The following is a 17,619-nucleotide window of genomic DNA, read 5'->3' on the forward strand; positions in this document are numbered from 1 at the left end:
TTTCACGAAGCGATTGAGTGAAGAAGTCGACTGGTATGGCTAGAAAAAATAGTTTACGTCGTAAAAGCTTTTTCTAGAAAGAGATGACAGCAAACTCCATATCTATACTCAATTAAAAGTTAATTAATATAATAGAGAGGAAACTACTCAACTGATTTGAAAAAATCTGTCACAGTTGGAAAGCTACACTCTTCCCGAGTAACATAGGCTATGTTTTATCCCGGTACGAGTAGTGCCTAGTTCCCACGGGACGCGGGTGAAACCGCAGGAAAACGGCTAGTAACTAATAAAATCATATGCCCACCATATAATATGGTAACTATACTAAATATCAGGTTTGTCGTTCATAATCACATTAAATGAAATGCGTTAATATACTGGTTAATATATGTCGATTAACACAAAGATAAGAGAAAAATAGGTAAAAATAAAAAAATATTTTTTTTCAAACAAAGTAAATGGAATAAAAATGTGCAAAAATTAGAACACCATATAAAAGTCAGTCATTACAAACAACTGAAATTCTCCCTCGAAAACTGACAGCTGTCAACTGAGCAAAACATACGATACTCCTAACTTTATCTCTGCTTTACACATGATGTTGTAAATTATAAAAACGAAAAATGACTCCTGTGGCTAAACCACTGAATGGATTAGGTATTTTTTTTACAATTCGCCATAGAATATCATAAAGTATATGCGATATGATTTAATGTGATTGTGAACGACACACCCGATATATTAGATTTACGAGATGCATCGATTACTGCAGTGTTCGGTGAACGTTGCATTGTTGCACAAGATGCAACTTTGCATCTAGTTTTAAAGGTTGTGGGTTAAGTATTGCTGAAACTAGATTAAATTAATGGCTATGTTGCAAGTATCTTTAGACTGGTTAAATTCTTCTGATAATTCTATCGGATAAACAATTTTTTTCGGCTATTTCGGTGAACAATTCTAAAATTCTTGTCCTCATAATTATTTATGAATGCGTGTACTTATGTATCTAAGAATCGAAGCATATAAATAAAATCATTTTTGTCTTGTTACAATTTATTTACCGAATATAAATGGAAGTACCTATACTTAACATTTATATATTTTAACACTCTCAATAAATGGATTCTGAACTTCATCGAATTCGATCAGCTTATAGCCTCCTTTAGCTTTACAAAATTTGCAATATAATCAGATTATAATTTAATACATATGTAGATACACCTATCCCCATCCGTATCAGACTTCATATATAGCTGGGTACTCACTTAGAAGTGTAGCACGTAACGAATCAGATACGGTATCAACCTGCAAGTGGGTACGGCTCGTCCACGGTCCTCACGAGCACACTGCGAGCCGCCTTTGTGTTCGCAGTGAAACCGCCACTCGGCGGGTCACTGCGAGCTTACAGCGCTCCACGCGCGAGCGGCTTGCAGCATGCTCGTGCCTACGTACTCACTTGATACCGTATCTGATACGTTACGTGCTACACTGCTAAGTGAGTACCCCAGCTTAAGAAAGTTCAGCAGTTAGACGAAAGAAGTAGGTACCTACCTAATCTATTTAAGGCCATTAAACGATGCTTTTCCATTGAACATACAATGCACTTTTGCAATGCCATTATGATTTCTTAAAGTAAATGTACAATGATCGTCTCCCATACTTTTAACTACACCTTACGGCCACATAGGTTTAGCATGTTGACAGTCTTCACAGGTCTCCACCGCCTTGACCTTACAAATTCCTCCCTTGCAAGGATACTCCCCCTTCCGAGGGTACTGCTGGGGCTTGTCAGGAGTGATCCAGGGTTTGTTCAGCTTGTTCAGCATTGAGAGCTCGTACTCCTGGATGTTGGAAGGCGCTGCTAATGAGAAGTGGCATGCCATTGTGATGAGGAGAAGGGGTAACTGGAACATAAAAAGTTTAAGAAAATAAATATGTATGAAACTCTCTGTTTCGATTTAAAAATAACCGGATTTTAATCTATTAATATAAATAAGTGGATATTAATAAATTCTTATTTCAAACATGCATTAGATAGAGACCTACAATTTGTCCGATTTAAATCTCTGGTTATAACCAAATTATAAAGAAAATACTGCAAAATTCACTTTGATACAAGAAAGAAAACAATGCCGAAACATTTTGGATTAGAGCAGTGGTTCTTAACCTTTTTGTCATGAGGGACCACTTTACCAAAAGTTTGGCTTGCCGGGACCACCTCATTGGTTTGTCTAAATTGAGGGTTCTTTGATAAAGAATACAAGCACTCTTTATAATTAGCACTCATTTCTTTATTATTTAGCAAAAAACTCAAAGCGACAGATTTTAATTTAATGAGATTTTTGTGACTGCATTCTCTTTACTAACTTCTGAATTCTCGGATCAATACTACTCACAAATGCGCGGGCGAAGCGAGCGCGAAATTTTTTTTCTGACTCGTACAGACGTAAAATGTATCCCAAACGTACTTAACTTTTTGTTTGTTAACAAATGCAAAAACGAGGGCATATAGTTTCTGAATACGCGAGCGGAGCGAGCGGGAAATTTTGACTATTTTTTAAGACTCAGAACCAAAATTACGTAAAAGGGCTACATTTCAAACCTTATTTTTTTTCTGTTGGTCAAGTAAGATGGATAGCAACGCCGCGAAGCCAAGCTTCGCGGACCACTTGGAATGCCTCCAGGGACCACCAGTGGTCCGCGGACCACCGGTTAAGAACCACTGGATTAGAGTATTGACATTAGACACACCTAACTATGTTTTATCTGAAATAATGTCTGAGATTCAAGTGAGTGATGAAATCTCGAAATTTTTTACCTACCAAAGAAAAGCCTACACTTGCCTACATTTTATGATTCAACTGTTTACATTTTTTTGTCGAATTCTGTTATCATCCGAATGATGCTGAAAATGACTGTGTGCACTGATTAAGGGTTAATCAGTGACTAAACATATGCAATAGATTATCCTAAAGAAAACATGCTTAAACACGCTAAATGGCTCCTACTTTTATTAGGGTTTATATTGGAAATTGTCTAGGATTACCAGATTTCCTTATATTATTATCTGCCTAGTACGTATATTCTTAACTATGATGGGGTTGTTTCCCAGTCTAAGTATCATTACCTATATATTGTACAAGGAGCGGCTGCCTATCCCACCTTCGCAACCCAGTTATAAGTTACAAGGGCAACCCGATACTCCTTGCTATCTAGACTGTTTGGTTGACGTAGATGGTCACCCATCCACGGACTGACCGTTGCTTACCCTAATGACAGATCGACTCGTACGATCTCTAGAGTCTAGAGAGATAGATCTCGACCTGTCTCGGTGAATGTGATTTAAAAAATGTCTTCCGTCATCCGTGATATCCTGCCGTCAATTAAAAAATGAAGATTCCCATGAAAATCAAACTATTGAATAATTAATACTGACGTTCACACGATTATTTCTTTCTTTAGCTAGCTTCCATCATTGACAGTATTGTCCATTGAATTATAATGGGCTGCCGAATTAATCAAGAGTTAATTAAACTTTTTATAACTAATCAGTATAAGAACGCGCACACACTGCAAATTAGTAGGTTAGTAGGTTTTTTTGAGGAAATCGTGAATTTCTTCAAAGTTTTAGTCGGTCTGATACCGAACGAATAACTTATCGTTGCTACGTGTACTTCAGTAGTAGTCATCGTCTCATCTATAAGCAGCAATCAACTATCGGCCGACTAAATATGCGTAGTGTGTGCACGCTCTTAGGTTTCTCTACAACCAAAGTTAAGACATAGTATAATTATACTATGGTTAGGATCAACAATAAAATTACCCGATTCTCCTAATTTTACTTAAGCAACATACGATTCACGTTCGACTACGATCCAATCCCGACTCGATTACGATTGAAACGTATGTGGCATTCCGCTATTTTTTCTTTGAAATAAACGTTTTTATCCTTTCTGTCATTCAATAATGAATCATTTTGTCTGCAAATGATTAACTATTGCAATATGATTGTAGAGCAAACTACCGTATAGACCAAAATCACCAAAATAGCAGACCAATCGCAAACCAATCGAATGTCGTTGGAATACGATTGGTCTTATATTAGTAGCAGAATGCCCGATATGGTTAAAACTGCTATTGCGATCATTATTGCGATTCGATTTCTATTTGATTTTGACATTATTAACTTAGGAGAATCGGGCCCCAGGTATCAAATGGCTGTCTTCTGGACCGCAAAGTTATTTTACAAGAGCGGTAGCGATTTGGGCTATATTTAGTCATGCCCAGTATTTTGTTCGTACTATAGTAGTCACTAGCAGCTAACTGTGGCAAAGTTATTTAAACTGTATTCATGGAAATTACTAGTACAATTATTATAAAATAAAAAAGTACATCTGTCAAACGACAAAATATCAACACACAATCGAAACATAATCCAACACGCGAAACAGACGTGTCAAATATATGATTTTCTCTACAAAAACGAACAAACTAACTCACCAACAACTTCATGGCGGCCTCTGTATAGAATTTGACAATGTTTTTACTCCGGTTTTGCTTATAAACTCTCAATAACCGCACCACGTCCCAGATTGAGTGTTTGTTCATCAGCTGTGAGACCCGTTATCTGGGCTTCATATGTATAAAAACTGTACGATAAAGGTCTATGCTTATTAACGTTTTATTTACGGGTATTGTATAAAAACACTGGTACACACTAACACTTCTTGTAAAGCACTGGTACTCAGCTGAATTCGGTTAGACTGGAAGCCGACCCCAACATGATTGGGAAAAGGCTCGGAAGATGATGATGTATAAAAACAATAGTATTTATACAAATTGTGTCGTACCTAATCACATTAAATTACCTAAATACGTTAATTTACTGGTGCTTACTTTCGATTAACACAAAAAAATGTACCGAAAATAAAAAAATAAACTTTTCATCCCACCATCTCGGAAAGAGTAGTTTTACCCTTTGATATTTGAGTGCAAAAACCGTTTTTATCCTCTAGAGCGGCAAAGTGATTTGAATTTAGCATATCGTGTGCAATACTCCATTTGTGACAATCTTGATAAGACTTTTCAAACAAATACATATTAAACAAATAAAATACTGCTTAAAATAATTATTCAATTAATTAAGTAATTTTTATTATTGTTTTTACGTATATTTTTAACCTCGTTTCATTTTAAACTGAGTTTTCAAATAAATGAACTTTAATAGGTACTACTTTTTAATTTGATACTCATATGTGCGCGCCATTTTAGTAGTTCCCACGGAACGCGGGTGAAACCGCGGAAAAACGGCTAGTACTCTATAAAACGTTAAAAGCATACAATTAAGTAACAATTATACACACGTTAAACAGAAGCCATAGCCGTTTCCAAGATTATTTGAATTTGTTCAGCCATTTCTTGTGAGAGGGTAACTTATGAACAAATAAACGTTAACAGATTTATTAAGATAAGGGCCTACTAATCCTCCTGCCGGGGCTGCGGGTTGTTCGAAAGAGTTACCGCGGCCCTGGTACATAAAAGGATAAAAGGCCTTCGACGGAACACGACGGTTTTTAGTCAGTAAGAGTCTGGCACTCCCTCACCGCTGCTAACCCACAGCGTGAGGGGTCATTTGATGTTTTTTGACGTCGCTAAAAAAAAAAAAGGGCCTACTAATCCTGCGCCTGATCTCTCTGCGGTGGTGTCGGATTACCGTTCCATCGCGCTACGAAAGTGAAGGAATAGTGAGTGCACATGTGTCTGTGCAAATGCTTGTGCACTATTATGTCCTGCGCACATGGCTGGTTTCCTTATACGAGAACAGCCGCCGTAGCCGATAATCGGCAAGGAGGACATCATTGCTTAATTACTGCTGAATTGAATTTAATGAAAGGCGGCCTGAGAATGCACGAACCGACGTTTTATCCAGGTGCAGGGAATATATGTGGTTCCCTTTAGACTCGATTGGAACCACAGGGAACAGCTAGTATTACTATTAAAAATACAAAAGCTTTAGTGAAATTTGCATGAAAATAGTTTCATTAGTTTTTTGACATAGTGACAAACTTACAGATAGAAGCAACGGTTGTCATTGTTTTTATATTATACTAGCTTCTGCCAGCGGTTTCACCCGCATCCCGTGGGAACTACTTCCCGTACCGGGATAAAAAGTAACCTATAGCCTTCCTCGATAAATGGGCTATCTAACACTGAAAGAAATTTTCAAATCGGACCAGTAGTTCCTGAGATTAGCGCGTTCAAACAAACGAACAAACTCTTCAGTTTTATAATATTTATATTATATTAATTTCCACAATGTGATCGCAACCTTATCTCAAACATCGACATAATGAATGAATGAGTCACATTAATATCACAGCTTCACAAAGCCGCTGGTTTAGGAGTTATGTACATAACAATGTATAGTAAACATATAAATATGTTTACGTACATACTTAATGTGTGTCAAATGATTCACTACAGCCCACTACGTCAAAGTTTATTGACTTTTACAGCCAGTTTCTTCATCAAAAGTTAAAGCCAAAGTAAAAGTCAAAGTAATGTCTAAAGTAAAAGTAACGGTCAAATTCAATTTTTCTATTAGTTTTGCTGTCACTTTAGCCTTGAAAAAACGTATTTGACCGTTACTTTTACTTTAGACATTACTTTAACTTTAACTTTTGATGAAGAAACTGGCCGTTAGTCGGCTAAAATAACTTGAGACCGAAGTTAGAGCAACACCCACTGCAAGATTATGTCGGCCGGTACGCTCTCAAAATTAGTATAGATGGAGATGAATGTCGTGAACACATCAAAACGTTCATGTATTACAGTCAATTGCACAAAGGTCCGTTAAAGTTAAAGCTTCTATAAATCTATTGCTTGGACCTTTGTGCAACTGACGGTTAGGCCGGAAAGCTGTCAACTAACTATCGGCTGACAGTTTAAGTCTGCAGAGTGCGGGGGCTCATTAGCCGATGGCTAAGCAGTAGAATTTTTTTACTAATGCCCGGTTTACACTTTGTTAAGTTAACACTGCAGGTGATTAGTGCAGGTGTTTAGTAATCAAGGTGTGAACGGAAGCGTAAAGTGATTAGTGTTAAGTGATACGTGCGATTAGTACTTATTGATTAGTGCGAGTGAATAGAATCAAGGTCTATTTTTGTTGTTAAGTGACTACCCCCTCTCAACTTTTCTACTACCCTCTCTCGCAATTTGCCTGTACTAATCAGTGTGTATCTTCCATTTCTAGAGACACTATGCACAACGGACAGTACCACTATGAGCTTCTTCCTAAACACTGTGATGGAAAAGATTACTTAACACTTGAGACTTATCGCGTAAAGTTAACGCTTAACACTTATCACTTCACACTTCGCAAAGTGTAAACCGGCCTTAAAACTAAGTACTGTGCAGTACAAAAAGCTGACTGCAGGTTCGCCACGTTATTTACCTTACAGTAGAGGTAGCTCGAAATGTTTGGTTTATCTTACCTGTCTTACCTCCACACTCAGAGTCATTTATTGTTTACTTAAGTCACTCCTTAGTAGCGGATTGTCAAAGAAATCCTTCACTAAGGAATGGCTTAAGTAATCATTAAATGGACGCACGATAGGAAAGACTTTATCCAAGTGCATGAAAAGTAATTTCTTCATTTTAGGACCAGAGCTAATTAATTACCCTTTAACTACAAAAGAAGAAGAAAGCATGCTACGCTCCCCCCAAATATAATTTTAAGGGCAGAAGGATGATGACAGAATTGACTATAACTATAGAGTTATGGAACTAGATATACTCAGGATAATTACAGCGTAGACAAGCATTTTCCGTATAACCATGGTGACTTTATGGAAATTTCTCAGGACATGGGGAAATACAATGCACATGTCTATATTACATAATGTTAAACAGTGGCGGTTTAGTAGAAAACTAAGTTTGGGTTCACGCTTGAAGCATTTCAATTTTTGAAGATTTTTAAAAAACTGTAACTTATGTGCGCGAACACATGTGTAGTTGCGTGACAATTTTGGTAGAATCTTGGTATTAGAGCTCCAAGTCTTGTAAAAGAACGAGACCTATTGAAGAAACACGGATTGAATCTAAGAATCAGGGGCCCGATTCTCCTAATTTTACTTAAGTGACATACAATTCACATTCGACTGAGATCCAATCACGACTCAATTACGATTGAAACGTATGTGGTATTCCGCTATTTTTTTTTGAAATAAACGTTTTTATCCTTTTCTGTCATTGAATAATGAATCATTATGTCCGCAAATAATTTACGATTGCAATATGATTGTAGAGCAGACTACCGTATAGACCAAAATCACCAAAATAGCAGACCAATCGCAAACCAATCGAATGTCGTTGGAATACGATTGGTCTTATATTAGTAGCAGAATGCCCGATATGGTTAAAACTGATATCGCGATCATTTTGCGATTCCATTTCTATTCAATTTTGATATTATTAATTTAGGAGAATCGGGCCCCTGATTTCTTCGCTCATAGTTCACTATTTCCATGACGTTACACTTACAACTGGTGTCACATACCAGTCTTTTGTCACAGCTCGCTATCAACGTGACGATCGCTGTCACATCTTGCGACATAACCCCTCGCTACGCAGGTAGTTACGTTGCAATATCATCACGCTAGTTATTTTTAACGTAACGCCCATTACGTGGCCAAGGTCGAGCGATTATAGGGTTAAGTGCGTCTACAGTTTTCAAAAAATGTTTGAAGAAATTGTAGGTAACAATGTTTTTTATGTATTTTACGCAAGGTCAAAATTATTGTTTGGTTGAAATTATTTTTTTATTTTTATATGCATTTCGTTGTCCTACGGTACTTGCATTTTCAATAACAGAGATCTTCTTCTTCCTGGCCATGTTCCTAATTTAATTGAGGTCCGCGAAATATGTTTTCTCGTCGTACTGACTCATGTCATTCACTCCTTTCTTTATTCATGTCATCTCTCAGTCAATTCCATCCATCCTTTGGTCTTCCTCTCCCTCTCCATTCATTTGCACTCTTGTCACACACAAATGTCCGAGTCTATCATACCTACTAATGGTTCCTATAAAGCCGCATTTTGTAAGTAGGAAGTATGATTGTAGGAATGCAAGGTGTTTGGGAAATCGTGTAAGGTGGGCAGACAGTGATGACGATTTCAAAAGAAAATATATATAGACCTTTGATAACTAGCCTTAAAGATATGATTGATTAAATCTATGATAATCCAGTAGGCATGTATAATTCTATTAACATACACAAACATATAATTCATAATTCTATTAACATCAAAATGTTATTGAAAATAATCTCCAGGCCTATATAGTTTGCATCTATGTAATTATAAAATCCGCGATATTCGCGAACGAGCTTATCGTTGGTTGATTTAATTAATTAACATTATCAGTTTCATGATTAAAGGTTTCAAATACTAACTATAACCTAAATTAGTAAAAAAACTGCTAATTATGAACTTTATCTCATTAAAACCAAATGTTAGATTGGCATAGTTAGGGTCTATGCTCACTGAAAAGATCAATTTTTCAGTTTGAGCTCAGTAGTTCTTTTCGAGTGTTATTATTTTAGGTTAACTAGATTCGTTCAAGATTAATATTATTTTATAAACTCACCTGATTTCAAACGTAAAACCTTGTTTAATCCTTCAATTGCTCGCGGTAGGACCTAATGAGCGCAACCGGCCGAGCTCTCGCTGTGGCGGCATATTGGGCTGACATAGTGTAGTCTCACTGTAAGACATGTCATCGACACGAAAGAAGAAGAATACTTCAATAAAATGCTTAGTACTTACTTATAAGTTTTCACTGTCATATCTACAATAGCACGACACATGAATATGCCTTGCTATTTCTATCATCATATTATTAACATCCGTTGGAAAAAAAACTATCCTAGATATTTTTTTGAGCGTCGTCTCTGAAATTACCATAAACATGTTTTGTTATATCGGGTGTGTCGTTCATAATCACATTAAATTCTATCACATGTACTTCATGATATTCTATAGCGAATTGTAAAAAAAATAACAGAATCCATTCAGTGGTTTAGCCACAGGACTCATTTTTCGTTTTCATAATTTACAACATCATGTGTAAAGCAGAGATAAAGTTAGGAGTATCGAATGTTTTGATCAGTTGACAGCTGTCAGTTTTCAAGGGAGAATTTCAACTGTTTGTAATGACTGACTTCTATATGGTGTTCTAATTTTCGCACATTTTTATTCTATTTACTTTGTTTGAAAAATGCATTTTTTTATTTTCACGTATTTTTCTTTTTTCTTGGTGTTAATCGACATATATTAACCAGTATATTAACGAATTTCATTTAATGTGATTATGAACGACACACCCGATATGTAACATTTTCGCTAGGCACAAGCCCGTTCTTAATCGATCAGTGTATACAAGCCCTAAATTGCGAATTTTCCCTATAAATATAGAAATTTCGCACTTATAGTGTCAGTACATCATAGTCATTCAAGATGGCGGCCATTCCCGCCACTTTAGTTTTATTTTTATACATCACTTTAGCATCAGGGTACACACTTTTGCGTAAGAACAACTTTTTGTAGCTTGTTTCCTGTCCGGCTTTAATTTGACTGTACATAAGTACACTATGCAGTATTTTTGTCTGTTTCCAGCATCATACTTTTTGCCTTACCTATCCTAATTTTATTAAGCGTCGGCTTTTTCCATACTTCTATTCGACGTCATCTCGAAAGTAACATATAATGAAATTCAGACATGAATATGTGTTTTACTTCATAATATACATAGGATTAATATTTCTTTATACATGTCCAACTAATTTTAAAACTAATAAAGCGCATAAAAAAACCGATCCTCATCGCTGTTACTTATTTGAATCCATATCGTCTTTCACATAATTCATTAGTTCTTTAGTTACCCCTTCCTCTTCATTCATTAAAAAAAAATTCGGGGTTTATTTAGTTATTTAACTTAGTCTTTTTCTTTCTGCAGGTGAAGATGACGATAACGAGATAGTATGGCCATCGGAATACCACTTCAAAGGAGAAAAACTGAACTTAAAGTCATCGCTCAAGGAAACCTTTGAAGTATGGTAAGTTTTAAACTTATTATCAGTTGAAAATTACTTAGATACATATATATATATATATATATAAAACAGTGACAGTCCTCTCACACGAAGAAGGATTGAGCGTTAATAAAAAGTTTTAGGTACTTTGATTGAAAATTATAGCTTTGCCATATTTTTCTCTTACTATCTTTATTGCTTGCAGAAGGACTTTCTATAATTTGCATTTTAAAGAGAGCTTACGTGTTTGTCAAAAATATGAATTAGTAGAAGTGAATATTTTGAAAAAATCTAAAATCTCCAAATAAATTGCTTTGTGAACAATCATTCATCGATACCAAGTACATACCTTACCTACTTGTATAAATAATAAACCCTCCTTCTCCCCAACAGGTACAGCGCCGAACTGAACCGCTCCCGCGTCGACTTCCAAAACGGTAACGTCAAGAAGTACTACTACGGTGACACCGGACACGCTTTCGTGGTAAGAATCCTTAAAAAAACTCATCATCAGCCTTATTACCGTCTCACTCCTAGCTACAGACCTCAACTCACTCAGAGAAGACTGGATAAAAGTAATTTATTTAAAGTAGACTGATAAAATAAGCGCTTTTTGGTAGTAATACAGCTCCCAAAACTTTCTCACTTTGCCACATCCTCAGCCCTGTCCATCCTGTTTTCGCTGTACGCAGAAATGGTGGAAGGATCTCCCCAGCAAAACTATTTTGTCTGTTTTTACCCGACTGCCAAGAAGGGTATTCGTATATTCTTAATTGTTTTTGAGCGCACATTTATATTGGGCGGCTTTCGACTTGATGGAAAATGGTTAAGCAGCAGCAATCATTCTAGATCCACCCGATCACCACGGAAGAGGTGACCAATGAGGAGGTGTGCTTGATGAGGCCTGATGTGGATGAGCAGATCGACTTCCTTCCCGACGTCTCCGAACTCACATACACAGGTATGACGCTATATGCTGTAGTGTTGGTTTGCCTTATTTCAAAAATTGATAAAATACTTTGATCTATTTCCTCACTATTATTTTAGTGCGAAGTAAGTAAGCCTGTCTGTCGTGCTACTGCGCTAAAGTTTCGATCTGATTAAAATAAATTTCGCTTCACAAAAATCTCTATAAAATATTTTTTTATCTCGCTGCGGGAAGTAGTTCCCTCGGGAAGCAGGAGAATTACTGAAAACACTTGCAGATTTATTTAATCGCGATTAATTCTCGTAATCCTGAAAGTTAACAGTTTCATACACTCACATTTTGACTAAGTATGAAACTTAATATTTACATACTTTTACATTTATTATGGTGATATTCCATTTCTAGGTCAAACCATGACTCTGTACGACAAAGTAGTGGACGTATGGTCCAGTACTGAAGAATACGAAGAGAAGGTGCTTCGGGAGACCACTCTCTACGTGTTCAAGACTGATGCAGGCATCGATCTGCCTGTCCAGTAAGTTTCAACCTTATCCTCGTTGTTATAAAGTTGAAAATAAAGTAGAGGAAAGATCCTGTAATAAATTGTATTATGAATGCCTACTTTTTGCTAGGATTATGTCAGTGTATGTTCCTAATAAAAAATTTAAAAATGGAACGACGAAAAATGAAGGTTAAAATGCTAAACTTCGAAGTCAAATGCAGTACAGATACACATCAGAAGGGAGTAATTCATATTTTTGCTTGCGATAGAGAGTTATAATCATCAATCGATCATTTGTGCCTTCGTCTTATAGCACTATTAATATTATGTCTGTGAAATTAACTCTCTTTGTCTGTTTTACTTATCCTTAAACTAACTACTTCTGATACTTTCCACCAGGCTAGTCAGAAAGACGTACAACTATGACCTCGGGGAGGTGTCTGCTCACACCATCTCCAACTTCTTCGACTATACTGATGAAATCTCTGAGGAGGAGCTCACCGTCGAAAATGGTAAGAGTTCTCAAGTTCTGATTAATACTCATTCTGATTTCGTGGTTAAACTGCTTGTTTAATCTCGAAAACATACTGAAATGTTAGACGTTTCAGTCGAGAAATCCTTCTGGTAAAAATCGACTGTGATTTCAAGACCACGCTCGGTTTCACTGGTAATAAGGTGCCAGTTAGCTATGTATGTAGCTATGTATAATTTCTGTCAGATATCTGTCAGAAACCAAAAGTTATAGTTTTTCTGTTAGATATGTCCCTGACCGGCTATCAGAGACTTTATCAGGAACCAGTGAAATTGATCACAAAAGTTATAGGTATCTGTCAGTTAAGTTCCTCATTTACTACCACAGACTTTATCAGTAACCAGTGAAGCTTTTCATAACTTTCCCTTTTATTTCCCAGAGGACGATTGCGAAGACCCGTTCGCTGACATTCCGGACTACAAGACTACCATGAAGTTCTATCACCCGGATATCCCAGTAGAGCTTGATGCCGCCTTCGAGATGTACACCACCCACCATGGCAAGCATTACCAGGATAACGAGCATCAGATCAGGAAGGCCATCTTTGAGAAGAACTGGAGGTGAGGATTTTCGTTTCCACAAACAATATAAACGCTTGTTTAAGAAAACCAGTTGGTTATCCTAAAGGAAAAACCTAAAAAAAGTTAACTTTATTTTGACATCCAATAAAATATAGGTTCACAAAAAATACCGATCAGCAAAAAAGTTGTCGTTTAACGAACTTACTAACTAAACGACTGCCTGTGAAATTGACCCTCAAAAGCTAATTCTAATTTGCTTAGACGATTATGTACTTCTAAATACTTCAAGGCATATAACATATTTATATTTTGAACGAATATTTCCATCACAATTTTCCCCATAACCTTCACATTTATGAATGCAATAAAACTGAAGCTGAAAAAAAAGTAGTTAAATCACCAATCCTTCCAGAATGGTAGAAGAACACAACCGCAAAAACTTAGGCTTCAGGGTCGAACTGAACGACTTCTCCGACAAAACTGATGAAGAACTCAAGTACTTGGCTGGGACCTTCCCCTCCAGTCGCCAGGACCCTGACATGCTTCCCTTCCCTCACACCCTGCAGGAGATTGATGAACTGGCTGAGGAGTTACCTGAGAACTTTGATTTGAGGATCGAAGGAGCTATTACCCCTGTTAAAAGTAAGTTTGGAGATGTGAAAGATGGAATATCATGTTATTTTAAATGCGAGTTCTGTTTCTTCTTTTGTCATCATCTCTGCCTTGCCCTTTTCGAATGATGTTGAAGTTATGTACATCATTCGAATAGGATTACAGTGAAGTACCCACTGACCTTTTCAAGCCAGTTTACTTTATGAAAAAATATGATTATAAATTAGGATATTCTGTTTCTTCTTAGGATACAGTTGGCTTATACTCCAACTTCTAAAGTATTTAATATTTTCAGTGTTTTTAAAGTCTTTTTTAAAATGTTTTTTTGTATATACTCGCGCTTCAGAATTGTGGACATATTCTCATGTTTTTAAATTGTTCCAATCTGCTAAAATTCCTTCTACCTCCAGACCAGGGTCACTGCGGATCTTGCTGGGCCTTCTGTACCACTGCAGCCGTTGAGGGAGCCATCGCCAGGAGCAATGGAGACAGGCTGCTGGACCTCAGTGAACAGTCACTTGTGGACTGCGCTTGGGGGTGAGTCATATATATCTAGTGCAAGGCTATTCTATGAGAAAGAAAGTAGAAAGTATAAGAATGGAAACTTTTTAATTAATTAAAGTTGGAAAAGTTACCTCTATGAGAACGATCGGTTATTTTGGAATCGCACTAACTTATTAATTGCTACTATTACAAACGTGAAAGATTAGAAGGATGTACGGACGATGTCTGTTAGGTACTCTTTCGCGCAAAACTACTCAATGGATTTTGTTGCAATAATAAATATAGCTTCCACCAATAGTTTCAGACGCATTTCGCGGAAACTAATGCGCATACCCACCGATATTTTTCGTTGGATAGCGTTTAACAATGTAATAGTTTTTCAATTTGCGCAATGTTCCGAGCCACCACAAAGTTTCAAGAGAACTGTATGTAATCTATTGTCCACAGCTTTGATAACTTGGGCTGCAATGGCGGTACTCTGGACGGCGCCATGAAGTACGTGCTCACTCACGGTATTCCTACTGAGATGGAATATGGTGTCTATGAAGCTAATGTAAGTATTAAGGTTTTTCCTAAGTATCTGGTTTGAGTCAATTCTTACTACTATCTTGGTGTCGTCTTCCAGATATATTGAGAAACGCCTGCATCAGATTTCCACATCCAACAATGATAATCGCTTGTGTTTTGCCGGTATTTCTCATAGGCTTTTAATGATCTTGCTATGGATATTCTGTACCTGTAAACCTGCACACCTGTAACTGTAGCATTTGTCAATTTTAAATATAATACGATTGGAAATCCTTTCTATCTTTGGACTACATTAGGATTGAAGAAACTAATCACACCACTATTAAAATGGTGTCTACCTCACTTAACTTCTACTTTCCATTTGTTACTGTGATTTGAGTTACAACTAAGTTTAATGTTCTCCAGGATACGACCTTACTTGAAGATCATTTCCTTTAATTCCAGGACGGCTACTGCGCCATCCAGAACATGACATCCCCATACAAGATCCGCGGCTTCTCTCAAGTGACTCCCCGCAACCCCAACGCTCTGAAGTTAGCTCTCGTGAAGTACGGGCCCGTCACCGTCGGAGTCCACGCCAGCTTCGTCATGCAGCACTACTCCAACGGCCTTTTCTATGACTTCTCCTGGTAAGAATTAATGAAATGGTATATGGTATGCGTAAAAAGCATACACTCTAGGGGCCTGCTGTAGCGACCCCGTATGTATCAATCGCAAATTATATCAACAAAACCACAAAAACTAATTATCAAGATGAGAAAAGCAGCACATATTTACAAACACATGAAAACTGATGTATTCATTTTTGTCGATTGCTAATCTTTCTAAAATCCTATAGTACCCTCTTCAATTTCTCTCAAAATAACTGATTACTTTAAAAAATTGCAAGTCAAAATTCATAGTAAACAGTTGCTCTAAGAAAACTGACGATTATGCTGTCAGTTAAAACGAGCCACAATCAGTTTTTAAAGATGAGCAGACGTTTAACACGTGTTTAAGGCAACGTTTTATAAGTATTTTGTAAATAACACCACGTATCTTTTTTATTTCTAGTTATCTACCAATACTTACTCATCATCACAAATATTATCCACACCAATTACCTATATAAATTCAAACTCCTCTCCCCCTTTTCAGTGAGGACTCATACGCCAACCACGGGGTCACCGTGGTCGGTTACGGAGTACGCAACGAGGAGGAGTACTGGATCGTCAAGAACTCCTGGGGCGAGACCTGGGGAGAAGACGGCTACATCCTCATCTCCGCCAAGAACAACAACTGTGGGGTGCTAGACTCCCCCTTCTACCCCATCGTTTAGAATAGAACTATTTAAATAAATTCCACGTGCTTTTTTAGTTTTGTGTTTTATTTATTTATTGGGAGTGACTTTGCGCACTTGGGTAAATAGTAGCCTATATACAATCTTCCCTGATCAATATTGAACACTGAAATATTGTTTTAAGTATTTACTGAGCAATAGAATTTTTTTTTACAACATGTAAGTAGAGCCATCTATTGGAGTTTTCATAAAACATCTAGAACGAGCTCGCCAACTTCCTCTAGCCTCACGAACATAGCCAAGTGCATAATTATTGCAAAATAAAATCTCAAGTAAAAAAAAACACCTTTACTTTAATAATTAAATTGAGTACCTATCGCAATCATATTTTAGTTTTTAAATGCGTGCTACACGAAATTGTCGTTATTGTAAATAACGCCATCTATCGGAATTTTCCCAAACTAGTTGTAACGTCTTGGTAATAAACTGTCATAGCGACATTAATGGGTTATGTCTTCGTTTTCCCACATTTTATTATATCGCATTAATTCTTATAACATCTTTATTGCGTGTTAGTATACGTGACCGAGTTTCGAAAAACATTTTATTTGAAATGTTACTCGATGTCCACCGTGTATGTCAAATAAACTTTGAAAGTATTGTTAAACACATTTACCGAAGAATTTATGCGAATAAGTATCCTGGAAAAAATTGCTGATAAAACCTGAAAGGTACATTACTCAAAACTGGTGCTTTTAATGGCAGATATAAATTATTGGCAGTGTTACGGGTAGTGAAAAGCCAGTAAGTCTGACAACCAGTCGGTTGCCCGGGTAACGGGTTGAGGAGGTCAGATAGGCAGTCGCTCCTTGTAAAATATTGGTACTCAGCTCCATCCGGTTAGACTGGAAGCTGATCCCAATATAGTTAGGAAAAAGCTAGGCAGATGAGATTGATGCTATGTGACAGAGATGAAGCCTTTTTTCAGGTGTTTTATCTCACGAAAGCACATTTTCTCTGTCTATAAATCGGCCTTAGAACATAGACATTCAAAGCTCTAGATTTTATAGGTCATAATAACAATACCTACATGCGGTACACAGCTGGGTCCCTCATAGTAACT

General features: G+C 36.9%; 2 protein-coding genes across 2 annotated transcripts; one reads left to right on the top strand and one right to left on the bottom strand.

The window, feature by feature from the left end:
* Window positions 1-1,525: 1,525 nt before the first annotated feature.
* On the bottom strand, window positions 1,526-4,613 carry LOC124641229. Its single transcript, XM_047179259.1, has 2 exons — window positions 4,501-4,613; window positions 1,526-1,904 (listed from the first exon to the last, which is right to left on the bottom strand). The coding sequence occupies exons 1-2, from the start codon at window positions 4,606-4,608 to the stop codon at window positions 1,674-1,676; spliced, it is 339 nt and encodes a 112-aa protein (XP_047035215.1). The 5' UTR covers window positions 4,609-4,613; the 3' UTR covers window positions 1,526-1,673.
* Window positions 4,614-10,486: 5,873 nt separating this feature from the next.
* On the top strand, window positions 10,487-16,572 carry LOC124641222 (procathepsin L-like). The gene is made up of 12 exons (XM_047179251.1): window positions 10,487-10,585; window positions 11,015-11,114; window positions 11,484-11,574; window positions 11,940-12,051; window positions 12,424-12,553; window positions 12,920-13,032; window positions 13,432-13,612; window positions 13,986-14,215; window positions 14,596-14,722; window positions 15,137-15,242; window positions 15,662-15,846; window positions 16,355-16,572. The coding sequence occupies exons 1-12, from the start codon at window positions 10,516-10,518 to the stop codon at window positions 16,533-16,535; spliced, it is 1,626 nt and encodes a 541-aa protein (XP_047035207.1). The 5' UTR covers window positions 10,487-10,515; the 3' UTR covers window positions 16,536-16,572.
* The last annotated feature ends 1,047 nt before the right edge of the window (window positions 16,573-17,619 follow it).

This window comes from Helicoverpa zea, chromosome 22 (genome assembly GCF_022581195.2).
Source record: "Helicoverpa zea isolate HzStark_Cry1AcR chromosome 22, ilHelZeax1.1, whole genome shotgun sequence".
NCBI lineage: Eukaryota > Metazoa > Arthropoda > Insecta > Lepidoptera > Noctuidae > Helicoverpa > Helicoverpa zea.

What these genes read in the sequence shown, in the direction of transcription:
- LOC124641229 (XM_047179259.1), bottom strand. Translation starts at nt 4,608, where the DNA reads ATGAACAAACACTCAATCTGGGACGTGGTGCGGTTATTGAGAGTTTAT. An exon ending in AGGCCGCCATGAAGTTGTTG is followed by an intron (nt 1,905 to 4,500) that starts GTGAGTTAGTTT and finishes TTTATGTTCCAG; the next exon opens with TTACCCCTTCTCCTCATCAC.
- LOC124641222 (XM_047179251.1), top strand. Translation starts at nt 10,516, where the DNA reads ATGGCGGCCATTCCCGCCACTTTAGTTTTATTTTTATACATCACTTTA. An exon ending in ATCTTTGAGAAGAACTGGAG is followed by an intron (nt 13,613 to 13,985) that starts GTGAGGATTTTC and finishes CAATCCTTCCAG; the next exon opens with AATGGTAGAAGAACACAACC. An exon ending in AGCTATTACCCCTGTTAAAA is followed by an intron (nt 14,216 to 14,595) that starts GTAAGTTTGGAG and finishes TTCTACCTCCAG; the next exon opens with ACCAGGGTCACTGCGGATCT.